Source organism: Oryzias melastigma, linkage group LG13 (assembly GCF_002922805.2).
Source record: "Oryzias melastigma strain HK-1 linkage group LG13, ASM292280v2, whole genome shotgun sequence".
NCBI classification, from domain to species: Eukaryota; Metazoa; Chordata; class Actinopteri; order Beloniformes; family Adrianichthyidae; genus Oryzias; species Oryzias melastigma.
The window spans coordinates 19,364,367-19,390,397 of record NC_050524.1 but is presented as its reverse complement, the minus strand read 5'-3'; the positions used below and the strand labels follow the sequence as shown (position 1 = coordinate 19,390,397).

Below are 26,031 nucleotides of genomic sequence, written 5' to 3'. Positions count from 1 at the left end.
CACCTGGAAGTGACAGCGCCTGAAAACCGCCAAAAGAATCTCATGTTTGCAGATGAGGAGCGCGCGGCGGCGGAGGAGGAGGAGGAGGGGTGTGTGTGTGGTGATGGCGAGCGCGTGAGGGGGGAGGAGCTCAGATGATTCCTCTCTAATCCTCCAGACTCGCGCTCGGTCTGACTGCCTGGCTGGCTTAAAAGGAAAGAGGGAGTCGGAGGCAGGTGGAGGAGATGAAGGGAGGAGAAGAACGAGGAGCCGCCGCTCGGAAAACACGCTGAGAGGAGGACGGGAGGGAGCATCGCGGAGGAAGACGGGAGCGGGAGAACGATGCTCTGCTCCTCCTAGCCTGCCGGAACCGAACCGGGAGAGAGAAGCAACAGGAGGGGAGACGGGAAAGCCCCCAAAACAGGAGGAGACCGAAGGGAGGAAGGAGAAATGAGGAGGACGCAGCAGCAGCGTGACAGCAGGAGCAGAGATGTCTCCTTCCTCCAGCTCACACGACTCCTACAGTGATGCGTGGAGGAGAGGAGGGATGCTGATGGAGGTCCTCCTCCGTTAGACCAGGTGTGTCTAACAGCACATGACAGCCCAGCTGGTGAGGGGGTAAGAGGAGGTCAGGAGCAGCCAGAGGTGTGGAGGACAGGAGGAGCGTGCGTGGACAGAGAACATCACGCACTCGTCTAGGCTGCGTGCAGCTGCACTCTCTACCTCTTCACTCATCACAAGTGGACTTGAAGACCCCAGCACCAGCAGCACTCCCACTGCTCGCAGGGAGGCCCCCCCATCCCGATTCCTGAGCCCAGTGGATGCCTCCTGACTCCAACCATGGGAGAATGGACCATCCTGGAGCGCCTCCTGGAGGCTGCGGTGCAGCAGCACTCCACCATGATAGGAAGGTGAGTGGTCTCCTCATGTCTCCATGTGTCCCCCTCTGGATCTGCAGGAGTCCAGCGCCCCAGCAGAGACTCCCAGGAACTCTTGATAGGGGGGCTTTAGTGTCTTAATCCCTGTCAGTGACATGATGGCAGCTTCAACAACCATGAGGAGCAGCTTCAGTCCACTAGGGGGCAGCAGAGAGGTCTTGTTGATGGTGTCCTTGTTGTACCTTACACTCAATCAGGCTTGGAAGCTACTTAGAAACATGCTACACGCTTCAGTGGGGGTGCAGGGGAGTTAGGAGGAGAAGTCTGAGTGAAGAGCAGTCACTCAGTCTGTGGTGGGGTGGTGGTGGGGGGGGTCTAGAGGGTACTACCCACTCAGGGCACATGGGGGCAAGAAAAGGAGATCATGGTTGCAGGTTTACCTGTCGACTGCAGACTCCGCTTTAACACTTGGTCTTCAATGTCCAGTGCTGAACTGTTGCCATGGCAATGGCTTCTCATTGATTGCATTGTGTTGATATGATTTCTATATGTTAAATCACACACAGTAATGTTCCACAAATGACAGGGTGTGTCTAAACACTGGGAAACAACATAAAACGAAGACTTTTGTGTTTTCGATGAAAGGACCATCATACTTTTTACATGCTAGACCATAAAGAACGATGGCAGACCATTTCTGATTCATAGAAGTGTTGAGAAAATGCTTTCTGAAGGGACTTCAGGCTCTAGAAATCTCAAATTTACTTGAAAGTCTCTATCCAATCTCTCTCTGCATCATTTTCTAGGGCTATGTCCAAATTCCTTCACTACTCACTATATAGTGCACTATATATAGTACGAGTGCCCTAGAAATTTCCCAGAAGAATATAGACCACAATGCATTGCATTTCAAGAATTTGAACAATATGTTATAATTTTATTTTTTAATAAACCATCCACATTTTCATCATCAGAACACAGTGGAGTCATGAACAGACAATGTTTGTATTGATTAGATTTTCACTTTGTGAGATCGGTGACGTCATATCTGCCATTTAGAAAATAAAGTAGTGAGTGTGGGGTCTGAACTGCTGTTAAAATCCAGGGATATGTCCGACTTTCTTCTGTACTCACTATACAGTGCGTTCGCCATGTTGTGCTGCCCGAATCTACTATTCAAAAATGGAGTCCACTAGAAATTTCCCAGAAGTGTGTGAAAAACCATTGTGCATCCATACATAGAGAGAACTGTACTGATCGCCTCTCGAGTTCCAAATAGGAAATATCCGCTGGTCCCAGAAAGCCAAAATCCCATAGACTTCTTTTGAAAAATAAACAGCTAATACTCAGTCATTCTGTTTGTCAGAATAACCATTCTTCCTCTGGTTTCTCTTTTTGATGTGTTCTTACTAAACCATTTTTTTCCCATTATTATATATTTTCTTTATCACTAGTTATCAAGTTATAAACTAGCTAATCAGTTCCCCCCATAAGAGCATGTGGTGCTCATAGTCTGGTCCCAAAATGGTAAAATATCTGTACCGTGGAAAAATGTCGACTGAATTGACTTGATTTCATTGGAACTCGAGGTAAGGCATTTCTACTGGTGATGTCACAGAATTGTTTTGTCCATCTCTATATATGTCAATGGTTTGCACTCTCTCCCACTAGCTTACAGCCCCTCACACCCCCAAGCTAACATTAGCGGTGCAACAAAAATGCAAATTTAATCAATGCTATTTAGTGGAGTTTTGAACCAAATGCCATTTCAGAGACAAAAACAAAGATGAACATGGAGCAGGGAGCTTATGGACTGTATTCTCTCTGTCACAAATACGATTTTTTTGCTTTTTTTTTCTCCTACTGACTCATTTGTGTAAAGAAATACCCAGAAATGCAATTTTGAGCTGAATTTTCTTTATATGTGTACTCCAGCATAAAAAAATGCCATAAGAACCTGTTGAAAACTCAATTTTTATCTGAGTTGGCGTTTAGTGAATAAACATGGTCTGTGTTGTTCTTCATGCTGGTTATATTTGGTAGTTACCTTTGGCTGAATTCATGTGGAGTGAATGAAGGAGCTTTTCCTCGCCCTGGAGTTCTGAGCAGCAGTTTGCGGAGTTTCCTGAAGGTCTCGTGTGGGCCGTCATGAATTTCCATAAATGTACACTAATGCTCCATCTGTCCTGAAGCCATTGGTCGCGGCGCTGCCACTCTCATGTGATCATTGGTGAAACAAGCCACAGTCCTGGGGGAGGGGGCAGCGGACAGGTTGCAGTCCCTGAGGGGGGATGTGCTGTCACCATGGCAACAGTCTGAGTCCTTGGTCATACATGAGTCACATCAGGGGGAGTGGAAGTCAGTGTGAGATTACAGAGCGCTCTAGAGATTCCCTTTTTGGGTCAGAGAGTGTGCATGAGCAGACACTCCGAGTGTTTGAGCCCCTCTGTGGCACTGGGCACGGCGCCGGAGTGTACTCACTTACTGTCAGTGATTTATGTCTGCTTTTATGAGCAGCGGGCACATTGATGGACTGCAGAGCCCCCGAGGATAAACAGCGATGAGGAACACGCCGCCTAACTACTCCCAACACATCCGTCACGGCGCGCGTTCTCACCTGCGGATCACATCGCCAAACGTGCAGATCGATGCTCCCACGCGCTCCCATTGATCTCCAATGATGCAACAAAAGTGGACTCTGATAGAAGAAAGAGCATCTTAATGAAAACGCCGTCTGTAACTGGACCCTCGGGTCTCCTTACAGTCCGGACGGTTATTAAAGAACCTGGTCCAGTTTTGAAATCCCCTTTGAGGAGACAGCAGTTAATCACTGTTATATCACAGAGCAGAGGGACTCCCTTCCCACCAACACTAACAGCTGATCAGGGGTTCAGCACTACAACCCGGTAATTAGATTAAACCACCTCCTGCTCATTAAAGACATTTGGTTTCCTCCTTCACTTCTTTCTCCCGGTGAAGTTTTCAGGACTGGAGTTGGGTTTTCTCTGCAGGTATCGGCGCATTTAAGGCTAACACCCTGTCTCTATGAGGGAACAGGTAGCTGTGTGGACCTGACTAACAACTGGAGATCTTTTGGTTCTCCAAAAGAGACATCTACAGAAAGATGCATTCTCACGTCTGTTGTTTGTATGTATTTTTAGTCCCACACGAGGCTAAAAACCTGCTGATGCAACTGTCAGCCAATCAGACGCACAGCTAGCGCCGTTTGATGTGTATTCAAGCTTTGAGGATCCTTTGAAAGCTCCCGATCAGCCTAAAAAAAGCTCTGGAGCTGTCAGAGGTGTTTCTAAAATAGAACTGAGAAAGATTGGCTGCATCTCTTTTTCAGCGGGGGTCAAATATATGCCAAATAAACTTTATAGAATCAGTCCTTCTGGGTTTGCCATGTCCACCGTGGAGATAATTATGTTACAGTTGACACGCATGCCTTCATGTCTGTTGACACATGACCTTTAGCTCATTGTGTTTTTGTTCTGCGGCGCCCCGCGGAGAACTCACATCCTCCCATGGACCAGTCTGTAGTTGTGTTAGGAGTCAAATGTTCTCGCCTGGTTGGTGGCCTCCAGCCCTGCAGAGGCTCAGCATCTTCTCTTCTCTGGCATTAAAAGCTCCTTACATGGTCCATACTTGTTCTTTAGAATTTCCGTCTAACCAAACCACCTGATGCTCAAAATCAGAAACATCTGCGGCAACAATCAGAACATTTTGGATGAGTTTGATGCTGAAAATGTCTAAAAATGGTTCCTTAGTATCCATGTTTGGGTTGCTGTTACCTTGTGTTCAGACATGTAGGGAGTTTGAGAAGGGACAGCGGTTCTGAGGTCTTTCATGACCCAGCTGGACTCAGGATGGATTCAGAGGCCCGTGCTGTCCTCACACACTGAGTTCAGAGCCGTAGGCGTGCACGAATGCTGACGTGCACGTGCAGGATTTATCGCTGCAGGTAAACACATTTTAGTGAAAGGAAGCCTGATGAATGACCTGGATGATCAGATCAAGACCGTAGAAGAGGAAGAGGCCGATGCTGGCAGTCAGTGGGCTGTGAGACAGAGCAGGTCAGTGTTAGAGGGACACATCATCTGATGTTCAAATGCAGAGAAAACTAGAATAAGCAACACTTTATTCATGAAGGAGCTTCTTTTTTTAAGTAACTACAGAGTGATTGAGTCAAATGCTTTGGATGAAAACTGTCTTTATTCTGGTTTTCTGAGAAACGGTCTCTGTTCTGACTTAGAACAGAACCTGCTTTCAAACATTAGCTTCAGTAAGAAACTCTGTAGGACTTGTTTAACATCAAGCATTTGTTTTTGTTTTCATGTGTTTTATAACTAAAGTTTCTTCACAAAATATAAATTTCTAAGTCTAGATTTTTAAAATCTATTTAAAGTTAATTTTACACACTAGAATCCTTTCTGTTGTTCTTTTCCAGATCTACAATAGGCCTTCCGGTTTAAATATGTAATTTACATAATTATGACATTCATTCTGGACTTCATGGAAACCGGCTTCAACTTGTGAAAATGTTCACATTGACTCAAACTCATCAGGTGGAATTTGTGTCTGAGACAAAGAAAGAAGACTAGCAAAGTCTGTTTTAGTGTTTGCTTCGGTCATGGGAGGCTTTTAAAGGTGGAAACCGTTCCTCAGGTGCCACCAGACTTCCTGATCTTAGAAGCACTTGTCTGTCGTGATTCCACCCGCTTCATCTGTCACAGATGACATGAAACCAAAAGCAGCTTTAGCAGAATTATTGAAGCTGGTCAGTTCTGGAACATCTGGTTGTTTTAGTGCTCTCTATCCTGATCTGCTCTGCTAATGCTCACAGCACATGGAGACGGTGAATTTGTGAGGCAGGAAACAGTAATAAACCAATTTGCTTAAAATAAAGGGTCTAAAGTGGAAAACAATGAAGCAACTTTGATCTTTTTTTGGCTCAAAGCGAGGCTGCAGCGTTTGAAGTTCGGTCGCACTTGGAGCTGCCAGCTTTATTTAGACTGTTTTATGACACACGGTTACAGCGTTTCTGCACAGTCGTGGTCGTCTTTGAAAGATCATCAGATCTCTCTTCTGGGTTTACTCAGCATTGCAAGGTTTGCAATCTACTTCAGTTTTTATTTAAACAAAATCATCTTCCTGACTGAAGATGAAGAGGATGCTCTCCTCTGCCTCCTCAGCTCCGCTGGTGCCGTTTTCTTAATGAAGATCTGTGGTTAGTGAGGTGAGAGTTCTGTTGGCGTGCTGCTGCCCAGAGGCAGGATCAGCCTGTGATTAACTCCACATGAACCACAAACGAGGATCCATGATCACACCGACCGCATGTATCCACACCGAGACACCAAACCGTCTGACTCACTGATGTTCACACCACTGCAGGCTTGGAAACACGGCAGACACTGCTGCTGAAGAAATGGCAGCTGAAAACACAGCCGCAAAATGCAGCTGCTGAAAATACAACTGCTGAAAATGCAGCTGCTGAAAACATAGCTGCTGAAAATATGGCTGCTGAAAATATGGCTCCTGAAAACACGGCTGCTGAAAACACAGCTTCTGGAAAATATGGCTGCTGAAAACACAGCTGTTGGAAAATATGGCTGCTGAAAACACAGCTGCTGAAAATACGACTGCTGAAAACATAGCTGCTGAAAACACAGCTGATGAGAATATGGCTGCTGAAAACACAGCTGCAGAAAATACGGCAGCTGAAAACGCAGCTGCTGAAAATATAACAGCTGAATACACAGCTGCTCAAAACGTAGCTGCTGAGAATATGGCTGCTGAAAACGCAGCTGCTGAAAATGCAGCTGCTGAAAATATAACAGCTGAAAACACAGCTGCTGAGAATATGGCTGCTGAAAAAACAGCTGGTGAAAATATAACAGGTGAAAATGTGACTGCAGAAAATAAGGTTTCAGAAAATAAGGTTGCAGAAAACAGCTGCTAAAAATACGGCTGCTGAAAACACATCTGCTGAAAATGCGACTGCTGAAAATATGGCTGCAGAAAACATAGATGCTGAAATTTTGACTGCTGAAAACATAGCTGGTGAAAATACGACTGCAGAAAACCTAGATCCTGAAAATATAGCTGCTGAAAATTTGACTGCTGAAAACATAGCTGCTAAGAATAAGGCTGCAGAAAACATATCTGCTGAAAACATGGCTGCAGAAAACATGGCTGCAGACTTTCCCACGAAAAATTGTGTCAGAAAATACATCTGCAGAATCCACTGCTGCTGAAAATAGGCCAGTAGAATACTCAGTTGCTGAAAATACAGCTCCAGATCATCCCGAGAAACAAGGCTGCAGAAAACACACCTGTAGAAAACTGATCTGCAGAAAACATGGCTGCAGAAAACACGCCTGCAGACTGACCGCGAAAGCAGGCCGGCAGAAGACAACCCCAAGACTTTCCCCGAAAACATGCCTGTAGTACACTGTCCCTAAAAACATGCAATCAGACTGTCTACACACACACACACATACACACACTTACGCATACAAACACAGTCCTTGTTTTTGCAGCAGATCGTGTGATCCTCCGCAGAAGAGAGTAATATGTTCTTCACACTTACCCACACACAGACACATGCAGACAAACACACAGTCACATGATCTCTTTTGCAGATTCTTTAATGAAGCAGAGATGCTGAGCTGAAAGAACAGTCTTCCTGACTCATGGCAATATGCTGCCTTCACACTCAACTCACAGCCAACTCCACACAGAGACATCCTGGTAGACGCTCTGAGATGCAAATAGGAAACGTTTTGATTTAAAACCAGCAGAAAGACAGTTGTTGGTTTGCTTCTAAATGCTGTTCATGACAGAAATCTCCCAGCAGCTATCAGTTTGACATTTCAAAAATGTGAATTTATTTCCTTCAGTTTGGGGACAAAATCAGAAAAAGCTGGACTTTGTTGTTGCTCTGGTTTGGGAACTCACTCCTGAAGACATGCATGGAACACATGCAGCATCACACTCATCACAATTTCAGAGATATTCTCATTCAAGGGCCTGCAGATGGTTTAGTGCAGCACACCATGTGACTCGTCTGGTTAATGTTGGCTCTGCCCAAAATATGAACTCCAACCAACTGAAACAAACAACAGGATCAACATGTTCCTGAATTTCCCAGAGGAGATGATCAAGTATTTTTGAAACAAATGGAATTAAAACATCTTTCTTTTATATTGATATAATTTCTACAGGCAGAGCTTTTGTAAAAGCTTAAACATGACCATTCTAGAAAAAACTGCATGTGAAAACTGCATTGAATGTTAAAGTATAAATGTGTAGAGACAAAAGATCATGGGAACTTTGAGTGAAACATCATGTGTATTAGTAAAAACACAGAATCCTCAGATTCCTCTGGAAAAATGCAGATTTAGGAGAACTAAAGTATACATTTCATTTTCTAGAATGACTCCAGAGCAGATTTGAGGTTTGTTCATCAAACTCTTTTCTTTTTTCACTTTCTGGATGTACTGGGTTGGGATTAGTAGGAAGCGGGAAGCTACCTGCTGCCTGTGGGGGTTGTTCCCAGCTTGTGTCATTGAAGCTCCCAGCATGTGCCAGAGAGCTGATTGAGGTCTGAGCTTGGCACGGGTGGATGCTGGCAATGAGGGGGGGTGGGGAGGGGTTGGCATTGATGTGACGGCCCAAGCTTGGGATTGTCCAAAATCCACTGATTTAATCTGGATTATAGCCATCATTTTTTCCTCTCTCTCATACAGTTTTCCCTCCGTTAACCCCCCTCCCATCTCACTTCATCATTTTTCCTCTCTTCTGCTTTTGTCCTCACCTCACCACCTTAACCTGACAGTTTACCCCAAATGACTTGCAGACTGATCTGCTGCCATGGTAACTCCTCCCGATCTCATTTTTATTAAAACCAGGTACAAAGATGGAACAATTTCTGAAAGTCTGTTACTGATTTTTAACTCACCTGACCACCTCGTATGTTTCCAAGGCAACATGCTCTTATCACCATGGAAACTGATGTGCTGACTTGTCAGATCTCGTGAGAGTTTGATCATATTGAGATAAATTAGGAAAGAAAGGTCATCACATTGCTTTTTGTGTCTTAAGTACAGCCCTGAATGACTGCATCATTGTGTAAAAATGAGACATTCTTATTTCTAAACTGTACAAATTGGAGGATTTTGCTCTTTTAGTGTAATGCTGCAACATGGACCCACTGTGGAGAGACTGGTGGGTTAGCTTATCTCCAATATACAGAAGTGCTTCCATAAAAAACTGAATCAAAACTGACTTTGTGTCATTGACACGGAGAGTTGAATGGATGAGCAAATAGCTTTGGAAGCTGCCAAAATAAATGATCCAACTCAACCTGTGAAAGTGTACGCTCAGTGTCAGGGTCATCACAGCAGAGCAGACCTACTAAGGCAGGAAACTGACCCCAAAAAGAAAGAGGCAGCACATTAAAAGTTATTCTCAATGGCTGATATCTCTGAGAAAAGAGCCTGGCAACCTCCCTGAACAGAATCCAGTAGCCTCACAGTGGCTGACAGAACCTCAGGTATGAAGAACTGGACTGAAAGTCATTCCTGTCAACTGTTGCATATCAACTCAAAACTGCTTTTCTCAGCCTCAGAATCCTCTGGAATGAGGTTCACCTGATAAACGTTTCTTCTTTTTCTGTGAATCAAAGAAGTAAACCTCCAGTCTGAATGCAGGCAGTGATACGAAGGTGGATCCTATCCTAACACGATCTTCTCCTGGTATGGTGGGCACACATGAATAAAAAAGGCTGCACAGATACTCATACTGCATAATCTGTTAACGTTGAGCGTGACGGTAAAGTCGGCGCGTGCTTTGGAGGTGGAGGCCTGCCGGAGGGGGAGGGCGCAGCCCCCTCTCTCCTTCTGTCCCTGGCCTGAAGCACAGGAACCGTCCTTCTGGAGAACTCCGTGTGGAGTTGGATCCAGACCCGAGCCAGGTGACCTGCCGGGATCCCCGAGCCATGATCAACACATGGTCAGCAAGAAGAGCGTCCATCCAAACGTGATCTTCCAGGATTAGACCTGTTGTTCTGACGTAGTTCAGACCTGAGTCACAGCTTTGTCTCCAACACACAAGCAGGAGACAGACCAGGACAAATATATGAAGATGAGCCAAACAGAATGTGATGAAGGCCTTTCCTCACACGTCAAACGCAAAAGCACTGCTTCTGACAGTTGTTACCATGCTGTTGTTTCTTTTAATAATTATTACTAATTAATAAAAAAAAATCTGTAGATCCTAATGTGTTTGTGGACTTTTAAAAATACTATTGAATGCTCCTTGTGAGAAAAGCTGATCAATTTTGGTTTCTTTCATTTTATTTAATTGCACTTTTCCACATTTTTATTAACATTAAATATATATTTTAGATATAAGAGCATTCTGCACCCTTTTTTAAAAAAAGTTTATTTAAATTACATATAATTTAAAGTTTTAATTGTTTACTCTAACTTCCAAGTAAGAAAGTTTTAAAATTATCCAGCTTTTTACACCCGGCAGGTGAAAACCTGAACAGTTTATAGACTTATTTTTGTGCCCAAAAAAAGGAAGAAAAAGTTTGGAAACCAAGAGAGCAAAAAAATGTAAAAAAAATCTAACAAAAGGATACAATTTCGGCTGATTATATAATAGTAATATAATGAAAAGACTTATGGAATCAACAATCACTCAAAGAACACAGTGAAACTTTTGGCCCACATTCAGCCTGTTTAGGTTTCAGCTGAAGTACATAAAAACAGCAGAAATAAAAACTGTAAAACATAAAAACCATTACGCTGCCTAAATCTGTGACAAATTCTCATGAAAATGATTAATTTGGGTAATTTGTTCTTCAGTAAATCTCACCCATTAATTATCATTCATCAATTTCTTTAAAAACAGTTTAAAAAAGCCCTCTTATTCGGGTAGAAGCTTGAGGTTTAATGCGTCTTTGCTTAAAGGCTTCCCCCAAATATGGAATGTATTATGAATAAATAAAGTGATTTGTTTTTCTCATAACTGCCTTATTTTAATTGTCTGTGGAGAACCAGAAACTCAATAATCTTCAGTTTTTTTTTTCTTGAGTGCTTCTTCAAGTTTTCCAAATAAGATCCATGGAGATGCTTTAGGAATTTTACCCCCAAATCTATTCAGTTAAAATCTTTTCTCCTTTTTCTTTCTGCAGAGATCTGATTCTTTTTGTGATTTGGTCTCTAGAAGGCACATCTTCTTCTCCTTTCATCTTCATTTTAGGCCCCCCGCCTGTTGCCTTGGTAACCAGCAGAGGGAAGTTGAGTGGAGGGGATTGAAGAGAAGGGGGCGGGGGCTGATGCTTGTTTTCCACACGTTTTCATGTCTTATCCCACATATTGAAACCTCCAGTTTTCCTTTAACCTTCTGCTCCTCATCTCCTTTTCCAACCACCTCACAGTTTTTCCTGCTTTCAGTTTTACTTCTGCTGCCTCGAAACACACTGATTGTGTTTCTCAGAACGACCAAACAACACAACTGTTGTGTTCATTTTTCTCCCCATATCCTCGTTAGACCCTAAAATGCAGCTACAGCTCAGAATGCTGAGATCACTTTAGCTTTTCTGCAGCTCTTCCTCTCATATTGCCATGGATATAGTAGAGACGGGGAAATGGATAGAGACAATGACGATGGTGAAAATAACAGAGATTGTAAAGGTGGTGGAGATGGTGGAGACAGTGAAGATGATGAAGATGCTGGAGACAGTGAAGATGATGGAGATAGTAGAGATGGTGAAGATGGTAGAGATTATATAGATAATTGAGACATTGAAAATTGCAAAGATGGTAGAGATTGTAGAGATATTGATGATGGTAAAGATTGTAGAGTTGGTAGAGATATTGATGATGATGGACATGAGGAAGATAGTGGAGATGGTGGAGATGGTGAAGATAATGAAACGGGTTGGTGGAGATATTGAAGATGGTGGAGAAGGGGAAGATAGTGGAGTTGGTATATATGGTGAAGATATTGAAGACGGTGGAGATGGTAGAGATATTAGGGATATTGAAGATGGCGAAGATGGTGTAGATGGTGCAGATGGCAGAGATAGTAGAGATATTGAAGATGGTGGAGGTGATGAAATGGGGGAGATGGTGAAGGTAGTGGAGATGGAGATGGTAAAAATTGTAGTTAGTAGAGATATTGAAGATGGTGGAGATGGGAGAATGTGGAGATGGTATATATGGTGAAAATGAGGAAGATGGTGTAGATGGTAGAGATGGTGAAGATGGATGAAATAGTAGAGATTGTAGAGATATTGAAGATGGTGGAGGCGGTGAAGATGGGGAAGATATTGAAGATGGTTGAGATTACAGCTGGGACAAAATATTGGTACGGTGAACTGTTGCAATAGACAGATTGGCCACGAGCAAACATATCCAAACTGTGTCTGTATATTTAGACGCAGATGGCGCATGCAGTTTCTAATGTAACAAACATGGATTGTAAGGGAAGCAATGGCAGCAACCTGTCAAAACACCACACTAAAATACACAAATTCCTGCGGACCGTCCAAATGAGACGTGGAGCATGTGACTAAAGTGTTGATTGTCACAGAAAAGTGCAGAAAATTTGAATAAAAGGAGGGGGAAGTGAATATGGATACAGGCACTGTAAAATAAAGAACAATAAACAATGATTAACAGTCTGAACATTAATATTTTGCATAAATAATAAATTATCAAAATAAAATGTAAAATGATTTAAAATGCAGCATTTTTTCCCCACATTTTTTGTTCTTTGAAGTGTGATGGCCATTTGATATGCTCTGTATTTTAGTTTTTAACTGAAGCTTTGTTTATTTTTTCCTTTTAAAAAAAATATACAGCTATATATATTATTACTGTAAAGGCACATTTATATTTATTGTTAATTGTATGTTAATGTTGCAAAGGGAGTTAAATTAACATAATGTGTTTTAAATTGTTCAAAAAAAGTTTTTGAAGAAAATAAAAATGTATTTGTTTAAAAAATAGTGAAATATCATTGATTACCAAGGTTATATAATGATTATTGCAATGTTACATCGGTATCATGAGCCATGTATCGTGAATCGCATTGTATCGTGAGCTACTCTGAGATTCCCAGCTCTAGTTCAGTTGTAGAGATATTAGATATATTGGAGATGGTAGAGATAGTAGAGATATTGGAGATGGTGGACATCGTTGAGATAGTAGAGATATCGAAGATGGCGAAGATGGTAGAGATAGCAGAGATATTGAAAATGGTGAAGATAATGAAGATGGTGGAAATGGTGAAAATAAAGAAGATGATAGAGATGTTGCAGATAGTTGAGATAGTGGAGATGGGATAGATGTTGAAGATGGTTGGGATGGTAGAGATAGCAGAGATATGAAGATGATGAAGATGATGGAGATGTTAGAGATAGCACAGATATTAAACATGGTGAAGAGAATGAAGATGGTAGAGATGGTGGAGATAGTAGAGATATTAAACATGGTGGAGATGGTGAAGACTGCGGAGATGGTGAAAATAGTAGAGAGAGTGAAGATGGCAATAATGATGGAGGTTATGGAGAGGGTAGAGATGGTGGAGATGGTAAATGGTGAAAACAATGAAGATGGCAAAAACATTTTTATCATATAAGACTCAAATCAAATAAAAATAATTTCGAAGTAAAACAGCTGCAATTAAACAATCTTTAGAGATAAAATATTAAAATATCGAAACCAGAGGTTCATCATAGTGTGTTTGTACCCATTAGGCTAATTAGACAAACTGACACATATTCAGATTTTCTACTGTTCTATTTGTGTCTACACATGAACCATCCTTGTCTCTTATTTTGAACAGCCAAAGGCTGATGTTTAAACACATTTGGAGGAAAAAGTAGCAGGTCGGTCTGTGCCTCTGCTATCTGACAGCCACAGAAAACTCTTGGCTCTTTTACGCGAACTAGGACTGAAGCTAAAAGGATTTCGTAGAATTTAATGAAAACTACATAAAATTACCAAGAAAAAGTCGATGCTCTGAATCCATTCGCGGATCGTCTGAGGGCGAAGCAGAAAAGCTACAGCGTGTTTAATAATGTGGAGCTGATGAGCAGAAACAGCTCCTGCTCTCCTTTGACTGAACATCTGCTGACGTTCATTTCACTGACAGCGCTGCGAACCAGCTGCCTGCAGGGGGGCACAGAGATCAGGCAGATCTGCATCAAAGTGAAGAGTTTTGTTCAGAGAAGTCTTGAAATGACAGTTTAAATGCGGCCTGCAGGGTGGAGGGTGGAGTAGGGCGGGTTGGGGGGTATGCTGGCCCCCCATGCCGCCTGCCTTCCTCATATGAGAGACTCCAGGATGTAGTTTTTCTCTTGTAACCCTGTGCCCTCACTTTGCAAATTTGCTGTTGCTGTGTGAAGTGTCTCTATCTAGGGAAGGAGGTTATAGTCAGCTGGTGCGAAGCTGCAAGTTATTTCTGTCATCTTGACTAAAAAGAAGGTGTGCATCATCACTGGAGGGAGAGGAAGGTGAGAAAAAAGTGAAGGAAGGGCAAAGGAAGGCAGGATGGGGGCGGAGCCTGCCGTACTATGATAATCTGCAGCTGTTTTATGGCATTAACCCGAAATAAAGAAAGAACTAATGCAAGAATCCTCCCTGGCCTGGCCCAGCCACAGATTACAGGAGCGAGTTTGCGTGCAGAAGCTATTATATAATTCATTCTCCATGATGAGATTTTCTGCCGTTGCTGGTTTTCCTTGCTAACCTCCCTGCTCTCCCCCCATCCTCTTTCTGGCAGGTTGTTCTTTTAATTTGGCTTCAAGATGTTTGAGCGGCAGTTTATTTACTGACAGTCTAATCCTTTAACTGGAACTCGTCTTCTGCAGCTTTCTGAACTTCTCAAACACTTCACTGTCCTTATGGAGCTTTGTTGCATTGATGTCAGTGTGTATGTGTGTGTATCTGTGCACGTGTGTGCTGTTACTAAGCTCCTTAATGGAGTCACAACAAGGGCAGAAGCATTTTCATTTTTACCCCCCTCCCCACAGTGTTGGCAGATCAGAGGTGGACAGATTGGTATCAACATTTTTTTTTATAAAAACGCTTTTCATTTTTGAGATTCACTGACCCCCTGAACCCTCCCACTCCCCAGAACAGGAAGGTTCATGACTTTCACTCTTTATATGTTTAGAAGAAGTTTGGCCTGATGCCCTCTGACCCCTCAGGTGTTTCAGATACAGACCCCTCCCATCCTGACGGCGATACCAAACTGATTAAAAAGACCAGAAACATTTGGATTCCCCTAGAGAAGCTGGAGGAAGTGGCCAGGGAAAGAGAAGTCTTGGCAAGTTTGCTTAGACTGCTGCCCCCACGACCCGGTCCTGAAGTAGAGTGATGGATGGATGGATGGATATTTGGGTTCTGGTCTGAATCTGGTTTGATGAACCACAGCTGGGAATGGAGTGCCTCATAATGGTCAATGAAATGATAGAACTGGGGCATCTGGACATATAATACAATGACTATAGTGCCAGGGACAATGGAGATCACATGACTATCATATTGTTATTATTACAGGGAAAATAATCTGTCAGACAGACACTTGTAAAACACAGTTTGCTGTGAATCTGAGGAAGCAGAGGTTTTTCTTCATTCCTTTTTTCTCAGACGTAGGATATTTGACCACAAGGAGCCTGTTAGAACCAATACTGGGTTCACACCGAATGCTTTTGCGCAATAGAGGCAGCCAGTTTCAATGCTAAGTCAGTGGTACAGAAGCAATCTTTTTGTCCTGAATTTCCATCTATTTCCCTAACCCACTGGTGCCGCAGGGTTGCCAGAGCTCGTTCCTGCTACTGTTGGGCGAAGGCGGAATGCAATCTGGACAGATCGCCAGCCTTTTGCACTCCCTGGCTGCAGCCAGCAGAACTCACTCACTAGATACGCCGGCAGACTGAGACCCGCTGCGGTGTGCTTGGACCTTCTGAACTTAGTGATATTTTTCCGAGTTTTATCGATACAATAATAAAAAGTTCCTCTAAGTTTACTTTTGTTTTTATTTTTCCACTCTTGAGTTAATGAAGGACAGTTAACCTTCAAACTCAGTCACAGAGACACATAAACACAGCATAAATCACTGAATCATCATTTAAACCCAGCTTTGAATACACGATTACTGATGTTTTTCTAGAACTCTTCACAATAAATAAACCTGATTTCTCAACATCACCCAGTCTTTCATCCAATGGAAGTGAGATCTACACAGACACATGTAGCGGCCAGGTTAAAAGCATTAGCTGGTAGCTCCTCCCCACACTAGCGTCAAGCTCAGGAACATATTTTTTTACAGGTGGCGCGTTGCAAATTCATCATGTGGCAAAAGAAGGTGAATTTAAGTGCTTCTCTGGAAGGAGCTGTAATGATGTATGAAGTATTGACAGAAACAAACTCAGGTATTTTAGTAGAAACAATCACTTTGTCTCATAACCACACAGAAATAGGTCATCCTAACTTCACCTGTTGCCATGGCAGTGATGGGACTACATTTATTTTTAAAAACAGTTGAAAAGTGTATTGAATTTATGTGTGTTCTGAACTGTACAAAAACATTCAGTCTCATGATGATCTCATGGCTGTGGACATCTTTTCAATTTTTTCAATGAATGACAGGAACATTTGGGAAGCTTGTCTTCTACAGTCTTCATTATGGCTAACACACTGGATCTCCTTTTTTTTTTATCCTGATTCAGATGTTTCTTACTGATCCTTTACGTCCTTAGAGTGTTCCTCTAACTGCTTATGTACTTTTATTCTGTAATATTTGAAAGTGAAAAGCAGTTAGTTGTCTTTACTTCTTTGTTTATCTTGGAGTTGAGTCATGGCATGATGGATGAAGCTACTTTGGTTCTTAAGTTCATGACTCGACTTCAAGACGTCATCTGGATTAAGGAGAACCTTCACTGACTCTTTTTTTCTACATAAGTTGTCGGTTGCTTTACGACTCTGGTCATTCTTCAGTGGAAAAACATTCAAATGTCTTAGCAAGGCATCTTAAGAGTTTAGGTATGATAGCTTAGTTTTGTCAAATTAATAATTGGTTCTTTTCTAAATTTAGTTTTATCTTCCTGGACTGTTGAAAGCAGATTTTTCTCAAAGACCTTCACACTTTTATATCTGTGATGATAAGGATTTTCATGTTTTCATTTTCAACTTACCTGCTATAACTAACCAATCAATGCAAAAAATAATTGTAGTTTGTAATGTTTAATAATTTAAAATCCACATTTTCTGCAATTAAGACAAATACCATTAAAGTATTTGTGATTTAAAGAATAGGTAAACATTGAACATCTTGGGGTTCATTACAGCACTACTTCTTTGTCTTTCGGCCTCAGAGAGTGTGACAAAGAGGCTGAAATGTTTGGATCCATGTGCAAATGGTTTAATAGGACAGAGCAACGGCAAGACAAAAACAGCGTCAAAAGGCAGGCTAAAGTACAAAACACAGAGGTGTGGCAGAGAAGCGAGTAAACAAAGGTAAAAAAAAAAAAAAACACGGAGAATTAAAACAAGGAAAAACTGCTCAGACTGACAGGTAAACACGATCAAGGCTTCGCACTGAAGTTGAGGCTGGAGTGAGTATAAATGCAGCTGGTTCTGATGAGGATGATAATGATCAGCTGTGCAAGGAGAAGACTGAAGTGGTGGCTGATGGGAGTTGTAGTGATTAGTACTCAGGAGAGGGGTCCCTTTGGTGGTCAGAGGAGGACATGGCTGATTGAGTCCTGACAGGGAGCATCTGCCTCCATCCAAGCCTCTCCTCAGCATCCTTTACCCTCATTCTTCATGCTCCATCCTTTTACCAAAGTCCTCACTGTTCCTCTTCTCAACGTGTCCAAACCATCTCCATCTGCTTCCTGGCATTTTTCTCCAAATTATCTACCACTATCTGTTCCTCCCATCCTGGTACCTCCCAAAGACACCCTCATCTTCTTCATCTTTGCTACCTCCAGCTCTGCCTCCTGTCTCTGCATCAGAGTCTCTAAACCAATAACATGACTGCTCTCAACACAGAGATAGCCTCTGTCCATCATTGCAGTCTTCTACACTGTTCTTTTCGTTCTTGTTAGACTTCCAAAACACCAAACCCATCTCCATGCCTGTTGTGTAGTTTAAGGTTTGACTGTGTAATAAAGAAGAGATGACGTGATGTATTTCTAAACTTTAAGGACTATTTTCCTGTTTTCCTATGCAATAAACTTTTTATATCTTTCACTCCACTAACACACTGCCTCTGTTTGTTTCTCTTTTAGAATCTTGCTGACTGTTGTGGTCATCTTCCGCATCCTGATTGTGGCCATAGTCGGCGAGACGGTTTACGAGGACGAGCAGACCATGTTCATCTGCAACACTCTGCAGCCAGGCTGCAACCAGGCCTGCTACGACAAGGCCTTCCCCATCTCTCACATCCGCTACTGGGTGTTCCAGATCATCCTGGTCTGCACTCCGAGCCTCTGCTTCATCACCTACTCCGTTCACCAGTCAGCCAAGCAGAGGGACCGCCGGTACTCCTTCCTCTATCCCATCATGGAGAAGGACTACGGCGGCAGAGACGGAATGCGAAAGCTTCGCAATATCAATGGGATTTTAGTGCAGCACGGTGGTGATGGGGGAGGGGGGAAGGAGGAGCCTGACTGTTTAGAGGTCAAGGAGATTCCCAATGCCCCGCGAGGTCTCACACATGGGAAGAGCTCCAAAGTGCGTCGGCAAGAAGGCATCTCCCGCTTTTACATCATTCAGGTAGTGTTCCGAAATGCCCTGGAGATTGGCTTTCTGGCAGGCCAGTACTTCCTGTACGGCTTCAGTGTGCCTGGGATTTTTGAGTGCGACCGTTACCCCTGCCTCAAGGAAGTGGAGTGCTACGTGTCCCGGCCCACGGAAAAGACGGTTTTCCTGGTCTTTATGTTTGCCGTGAGCGGCATCTGCGTGGTGCTGAATTTAGCCGAGCTCAACCACCTGGGCTGGCGCAAGATCAAGGCGGCAATCCGGGGCGTCCAGGCTCGCAGGAAATCCATCTGCGAGATCAGAAAAAAGGACATGGCCCACTTGTCCCAGCCGCCCAACCTGGGACGCACTCAGTCCAGCGAATCGGCCTACGTTTGACGATGAAGATGAAAACAGGAGGGGATGGATGTGCAGAGAGAAGGAATTATGATTTTCATTTGCTCAGGATTAAAGGCCAAAACAGAAATCCTTTGGTGATGATGGAGATGAACAGAATGTAGGGGCAGTGGAATATGAATAATACAGTGAATGACAAAGTATTTGGTCCTGCTAGCAAACACACGAACAGGGATCCCGTGAGGAGATTCGGGATGTTTTTTTTATACTTTTATCCTAATAATCCACAAGCTTCTCCACTGCCCTTTGGAAGGAAGACTTAAGCCAGGAAGCTGAGGAGGAAATGGAAAAAAAAGGAAAACTGAAGAAGAATTGTTTGTATTCTGTGAGAGGTGACGGCGGTGTTTGATGCATCCCATGGTGCTTTTCATCTGGACTCCATCACATTCACCTAAAAAAGAAGGGGGGTGAGCGGATGGGACAGAGGAACATCATTAACGGAGGAACGGAAGAACTGTCAGAGCCGTGACAAACCAGCGACGATGAAGCCATGTTTGTTTGGGGGGGGTTTGGTTGGAGACGCTGAGCTTTGGAAGAGCATGTGAACCAAATGACGGAGGAGAGTGGAACGGACATATTTTTGATTTCCTTCATCTGTTCTCTGGAGGCTCATTGATCCGTCTCCAGCGTGGCGTCTTCTGCTGAAATGACGTCACGAGCCAAAAGCAGAGGAGAGCTGACAGTGTTTATGCTTCGTCTCTTGGCAAAAGTTGATCCGAGCACAAACAAAGAGAAGCTACCATAAACACTTTCATCCCCGAACTCCACGGTTGGCAGCAGAACAGGCTTCGTGAAGCATCCCGCTGCTCTCCTGCTGCACACAGACTCTAGAGACAACTTAGAGAACAAATGGACTAAAGATTAATTAGAGTTACCCCTCCAGCCCCTATGAAACCAAAAGTCCTGCTGTTAGAGAAGAAGAGCACAGAAAAATCCAGGAGGAAGAAGAAAACCTAACTTTTATACAAATGTTGTAAATGACATAACCATGAGTTTAGATTTTTCTTTATTTTCCAGAGATGGTGCCATTCTTTAATATATTCAAATTATTGTTCAGCACATATAGAAAGTATATCATAGTATTGAGTATATCCAAATCAAATGATTTATTTTCGGGTGGTGGGAAAGTCATACTTTATCAGATGTAAAGATGTTTTATTTATTACAAATAATCTTTTCACTGATGGAAGGGATTAACGTCAGAACATTGTGGGCTTTAATATGAACCAGTGAAGGTGTGCAGCTGGTTTCCCTCAGAAGAAAACTGTAAACACATCTGTACAGTATTTGTTCTTTGCCAACCAGCTGCAGCCTGTGTTTGCTAGAGGCATGTGCACGTGAGCGTTTCCTGAATGACCAAGCTGTTACTGATGAGGATTTATTAAGACAGGTGCTTTTTTTCTTTTCTGAACTTCAGTGGTTTTTATTCTGCTGTTCCTGTGCTGACTGTTATCAGCTTGCATGCAAGAAAAAAAAGAAAGACGACGCTGAGAAAAAGAGGACAGGGAGCAGTGCACCCGGGTTATGAAAGAGGAGTGGAAGAGCGGCAGACTGCAAGGACCAACGCTGGGGAGACATTTATGGATGTTTTTCTGAAATCATGGCGCTGACATGAGGCAGTCCCAAAGTCCAACAACACTGAGGAACCTAAAACTTGAGATCTGACAGGAACATGCTAATCAAAGAGCCGTGGGAGGGGGTTCAGGAAGACTTCAGCTATTGAATTAGCTTTGGTTAAAAACTAGTGCTGTCAACAAATTAAAAAAAATCATCTAATCAATCACATTTAATCACAATGGTTTACTAGGTAAATTTTAAATGACAATATGTGACTTTTGAACAAAAAGTCTGAAATATTTAAATTGATTAAGTTTTAACCCAGAAATTCCAAAAGTGTGATTTGTGTGCACAAAACACATCCACTGTAAGATAATCCGACCTCTAAAGACTTTTATATCCGCAGAGTTACTCCAAGAAAACAAAGATGCTAATGTGAAGCCATAAGAAGCAAACATTGTGATTCTGCACTTTAACTTAAACCGTGGTCTGGGTGAATACTGGATTCTGATTGGCTACTGGGTGACAGCCCCCAAAAAATTATAAAAATAAAATATTTGCTCTATATTACTGTAATATTCTAGACAAAACAAGCACTAAGAGGTAAATTTTCTCTCTGAACTGATTTCCTGATTGGCTTTCCTTTACCGCTGCAGTTGAGGCTCAGCGATACGTTGTCGTGTTACCGTGACAACGCACTGGACCACGGATGAAATAGTACGCTTTTTGTGAAAAAGCAACAAAAAAAAAACAAAACAGAAAAAATAAACCGCTAAAAAGTATTTGAATAGTTATTTATTTTGTAAATGACCAATGTATCCGTGGGATAATGCCTGACTAAGTGTTTCAGCACAGGCCGTGGAAGCCTTAACCATCTGAGGCAAAGAAGATTGCGTAATTAATTTGTGTTAATAAATATTAATGTAAATTATTTTTTAATAATCATGTGCGTTAATACGTTTACATTGACAGCCCCACTAAAAACCCAAGTTGATCAGTTAGACTGAGAAAAACTTTCTTTACTACAAAGTGTGACTCAAAAGACTGAAAGTGACGGAATGGATGGCAGAAAAAAATCGTTTTAGTAAACTTTAGTCACCAAAACCTTTTGTTTAGGTTGACTTATGCCTTTAAAGTCAAATCATTTCATTTTTTGGTGAGTTTTTAACTTCGCATGACCCTAACAGTTTCTTTGTCGGGTCGGCGTGCAGATTATCTGTGTTTTCTCAGCGTCTCTCCATCAGTAAACAGTTCAGAGCTGAACCGTAGCAGCAGCTAAAGCGGCTGCAGAATCCCTCAGTCTCTGGACTCTAACAGGTCATTCCCTCCAGGTTTGGACCTTCGGTGAAATGGACTCTGTCCTCTGCATGCACCAGAGAAGACAACTTCCCTGAAAGGTCCTGCCAGAAACACTAATAATAGCAGCTGGGTTACCCATTAGAAACGGTGCTTCAAGTGAAAGCTTAAATGTGACCTTAAGCTTAAAAGCCCCAGCCCGAGTCCGGAACTATATCCGTCTCCTGCTGCAGAGTCCATTCATATACCGATTTAATCTCCACTCAGTACAAGACTGTGCAGGTTTCGGGTCTATTTTTACTGAATGGCACACATGCACGCTCTCAAAGTGCGCTCACTTTGGAGAAGGTACAGAAGACGTCTTCAACTCTTGTCTGCTGTTCTTCAGGAACATCAGCTAAAGGGTCACGCTCTTTCTCAGCGTTCAAACCTCCTGTGACTTCAACACTGCCTCCCTTTCAGAATAAAAGCCCAGCTCCTCCAGCAGTCCCCTGCTCTCCCACTCCTGCTTTACTATCTGTCAGTGTGAAATGAATTATGCAAACTTTTTTTTATTTGCTTCTCGTTTTTGACTTTTGGATTCATTTTATTTGTTGCTCTTTTTGTATGGAAACATATCAAAAAAGAAACAACTTTTTTACGTGGTGAAAACTTTTACTTTAAAGGTTATGTGAAAATCAAGGGTAGAGTGTTGAAATATAAGAGTAGCAGAAAAAAACGTTATATTTCCTCCCTTGCCAAAGTCATATGCAAATTTACAGGATTTTTTTTAAACTGCATGTGTAATAGCTATAATAAGCATGTTTATATGTTTTATTCAACAGAATCTTAAAGGAAAAAAAAAAGATTTTTACAGTTGACATTATAGAAGAATGACGTCTTGATGACCAGTGTGCAGATTTAACCCAGATCTTTGGACCAAACTGAGACGCTGAAACTACCTACGAAACTTCATCCATTTCAGTTCCCAGAAGAGTGTGACGACGCTGTGAACCTTCATCCTTAAGAAAAGGGCACAACATACCTTTAAAATGAGGCTCCTTAAAGGATCTATGAAAAATGTACTGTAAAAAAACAAAAAAAAAACAGAGAACACAGTGCAGCTATGAAACTTGCTGCTGAAACATTCCAGGATTTAGACTGTAGCACTAAGTGTATCTCAGAGAAACATCAACAGAAAGCACACTCAGGACAGAAAACATCCGTTTTATACTGGTAGAAGTGGACCTTCTTTACATTTTTATAGAAACTGTGTGTTGGCATCGTCCCCATCAAACCTGATACTGTTGGACCCTCCTCAGAAAAGCCTGAGCCATCTGCTCTCTGGTGTTCGTGAAGACTTTACCCTCTTCAGATACATTCCTTTAAATCCAGCATAGTCCTGCCCACGCATCACGGGTGACGGAGCTCCGCAGAACCCAAGCTCTCACCTTTGACTGTTACCAGGCTGTCGGCTGGCTTGGCTGCAGCAGTTTACAGCAAATTCTGATCTGTAGAATCATCCTGCAGTAGATGAAGCGAGCGTTCGATTCCTCAGGAACGCAGCCGGTCCAACGGGCTCGCCAGCAGCTCCGTATTTAAGTATTTTTAGGATTTCTTACTCATTATAGGTTAAAAAGCCATAGAATAAAAAACACAATCAAAATTTATAAAGGAGCACAATGTAAGGATGTTTTACAGAACTTCAATTGATGTTCAAGATGTTTTTGCATTTAAATGGAAATCAATCAACTTTAAGAAGTATGTCCATGAAAAATCCAGGGATTTTTTTCTAAAAATGCTCCTGCTTTTCCCCTCTCAAGCCCTGTGTCATATGGACTGGATCAGAACCATTTCAACACTCAGAAATCATCCTCACTGTCAGCCAGACTCAGGTAACACTGCCTCCTTCCCTTCATGTTCTGACCCACAGCAGCTCCTCAGAGCTGAAGGTCCTCCCTCCATCATGGGTCTGGCTGGAAGGAGGAAATCTGAATGTTGACGTGTCAGCAGAGTGGGAGGAGCAGAGCAACCCGTGGCTAACATTTGGCGTCCTGCTGAAGACGATTTAAAAGAAAGACGACCCCGTTAGATTTTAGGAAATCCTAGCTTCCACAGTCACATCTGAGCGGATGTGAACCCGGGACTGCACACACAAGCTCCCGCTTGGCAACTTCATCAGAGAATCCGCAGGTTCACGGACGTACGTGACGGCCCTTCGTTAAAGTCCCTGTACATTTAATCAGTGTACTGTATGTAAAGACTGAATAAACCTTGAATGTGACATGACACCTGAACCAGCGTCCGCCTGCTGATTTATGACCTACAAGTCCGCTCCTGCACTTGTGCGGTTGGTGAGTTGAATGTGTGTCTGTGCTGGAGTGACAGGGTTGATGCTGAACCACTCAGGAGGGGTGGTGCACAGGTGGTGCACTGATACAGTCTATATTTAGCAGATGCACAGCGGTTTTTCAGAGTGAGGTTTGCCGCGCAGCTGGTTGGTGAAATGACATTTCTGACCTCAATAGGTGACTCTGAAATGTTTCAGCAGGATTAAGCCCTCATCACTGATGGGGGGGGTGGGGGGGGGGAGCTCGTCCCTGCATGTGTCTGTTTTTCCCAACCCGCCCTCCTGCTGGGGGTTTGGGACACGTGCGCACAGTGCGATGGTGCTCATTCACAAAAGCACCGCAGGCAGGTTTGCGCCACTTTTCCGGACCTGTGTGCGTGTGTCCAAACCACATCCAACCTTCTCAGCTGGGTCACATGGTGGCTGCGATCAACTGGGATTGAAGGGTTGTTGCCACGGTGATAAGCCAGCTGGTAATGTCTCTCAGCACAGCCAGGATTAGTCTGCCAACAGATGGCTGGAAGCTCCCCGTCACTTCCTGAAACACACGTCCATATTTCTACTTCCTGCATGAAGCGCCGCCGTTATGCTGTTTTCTGTCACTGACGCGCAAACACACACACAGTCACACACACACATACAAACACAAATATGCAAACACACAACTACACAAAAATGCAAACACACACACGCAAACACACTAACAAACAAAACCCACACAAGCACACACTCACATACACACCAACACAATGAAAATCTCAGTATACTGATATAATGCATGCAGACACATTCATAAATACACACACAGACTCAAACATAAACAGACACACACATTTTCATGAACACAAAACACAAGGATAATTAGCAAAGAAACTGATTTTGGTCATTTCCTTAATCAATAAACACATCATCATTTAGTAATTACATTTAGGGCTGTAAATCTGTTACACAACCTCAGTTATTAAACATGGACTGAAAAAAATATATACATATTATTTTAGAATGTCTTTATCTGTTTTGTTTCACAAAAATGTAATGAGCTTTTTCTAAATATTAAATATTAGACTTGGGCAATAGAGCGCCGTCCAGCGGATTTTTAATTTTCTGATTCTGAAACATTGGATTTCATATAGAGTCTATGTACACTAGATGTACATAATTTGCATTTGCCTGTAATTATATTTATGTGTTTTAAAGCATGTCATTCTAATCAACCTTTGCTGCAAACTATTAATGTTTTTTTCTTTTAAATTTGACTTTTTTTTTGGACAGTTGATGTTGGTTTAGATGTTGCAAATTTGTCTCAAACCGGTTTAGAGAAAATAAATCACCAACAAATTTTAGGGTCTGATCAGAAAAGATTCATCCAGTGGGAATGAAACTGGTGTCAGAGCAGAAGATTTAGGTGGAACTTCAGGTCTGAGCAGAAGGGATGAATAAACGTCCAAATCTAGATCTAACAAACAGCAGAAGTCCCAAAAAGGTACGATTTCAATCCATAATCCTAATCCAAAGTGAGGTGCAGAACCTGGTTTAGGGTTTAAACAGAAATGTAATCAAGTTCAAAGAGAAACAAGGTTTAACGAGTGAGACAGCGAGACCATCAGAACAGAAACTGAATGAATGCAGACGGTGTAGAGGGAATCTCCCAGGTGAGTCTGATGATAGTGATTACCTAAACAAGAACCAGCTGATGAGGAGCAGCAGTGAATGAACCACAGAGCACGATGATGGAGTTTGGGAAGTTGCCAAATATAGTGAGAAGGTTGCAGAACTGGCAAAAGTAAATCTCTTTGACTTTGATTTC

At 42.5% G+C, this 26,031-nt stretch overlaps 1 protein-coding gene across 1 annotated transcript; it reads left to right on the top strand.

The window, feature by feature from the left end:
• The first annotated feature begins 95 nt into the window (after positions 1–95).
• Positions 96–24,171, top strand: LOC112149432 (gap junction delta-2 protein). Its single transcript, XM_024277101.2, has 2 exons — positions 96–890; positions 18,175–24,171. Exons 1-2 carry the CDS (start codon positions 820–822, stop codon positions 19,022–19,024), a joined length of 921 nt encoding a protein of 306 aa, XP_024132869.1. The 5' UTR covers positions 96–819; the 3' UTR covers positions 19,025–24,171.
• Positions 24,172–26,031: the final 1,860 nt, after the last annotated feature.

Excerpts from the sequence above, each read along its gene's own strand:
- LOC112149432 (XM_024277101.2), top strand. The coding sequence starts at position 820 with ATGGGAGAATGGACCATCCTGGAGCGCCTCCTGGAGGCTGCGGTGCAG. Across the intron at positions 891-18,174 it reads CACTCCACCATGATAGGAAG|AATCTTGCTGACTGTTGTGG; the intron begins GTGAGTGGTCTC and ends TTTCTCTTTTAG.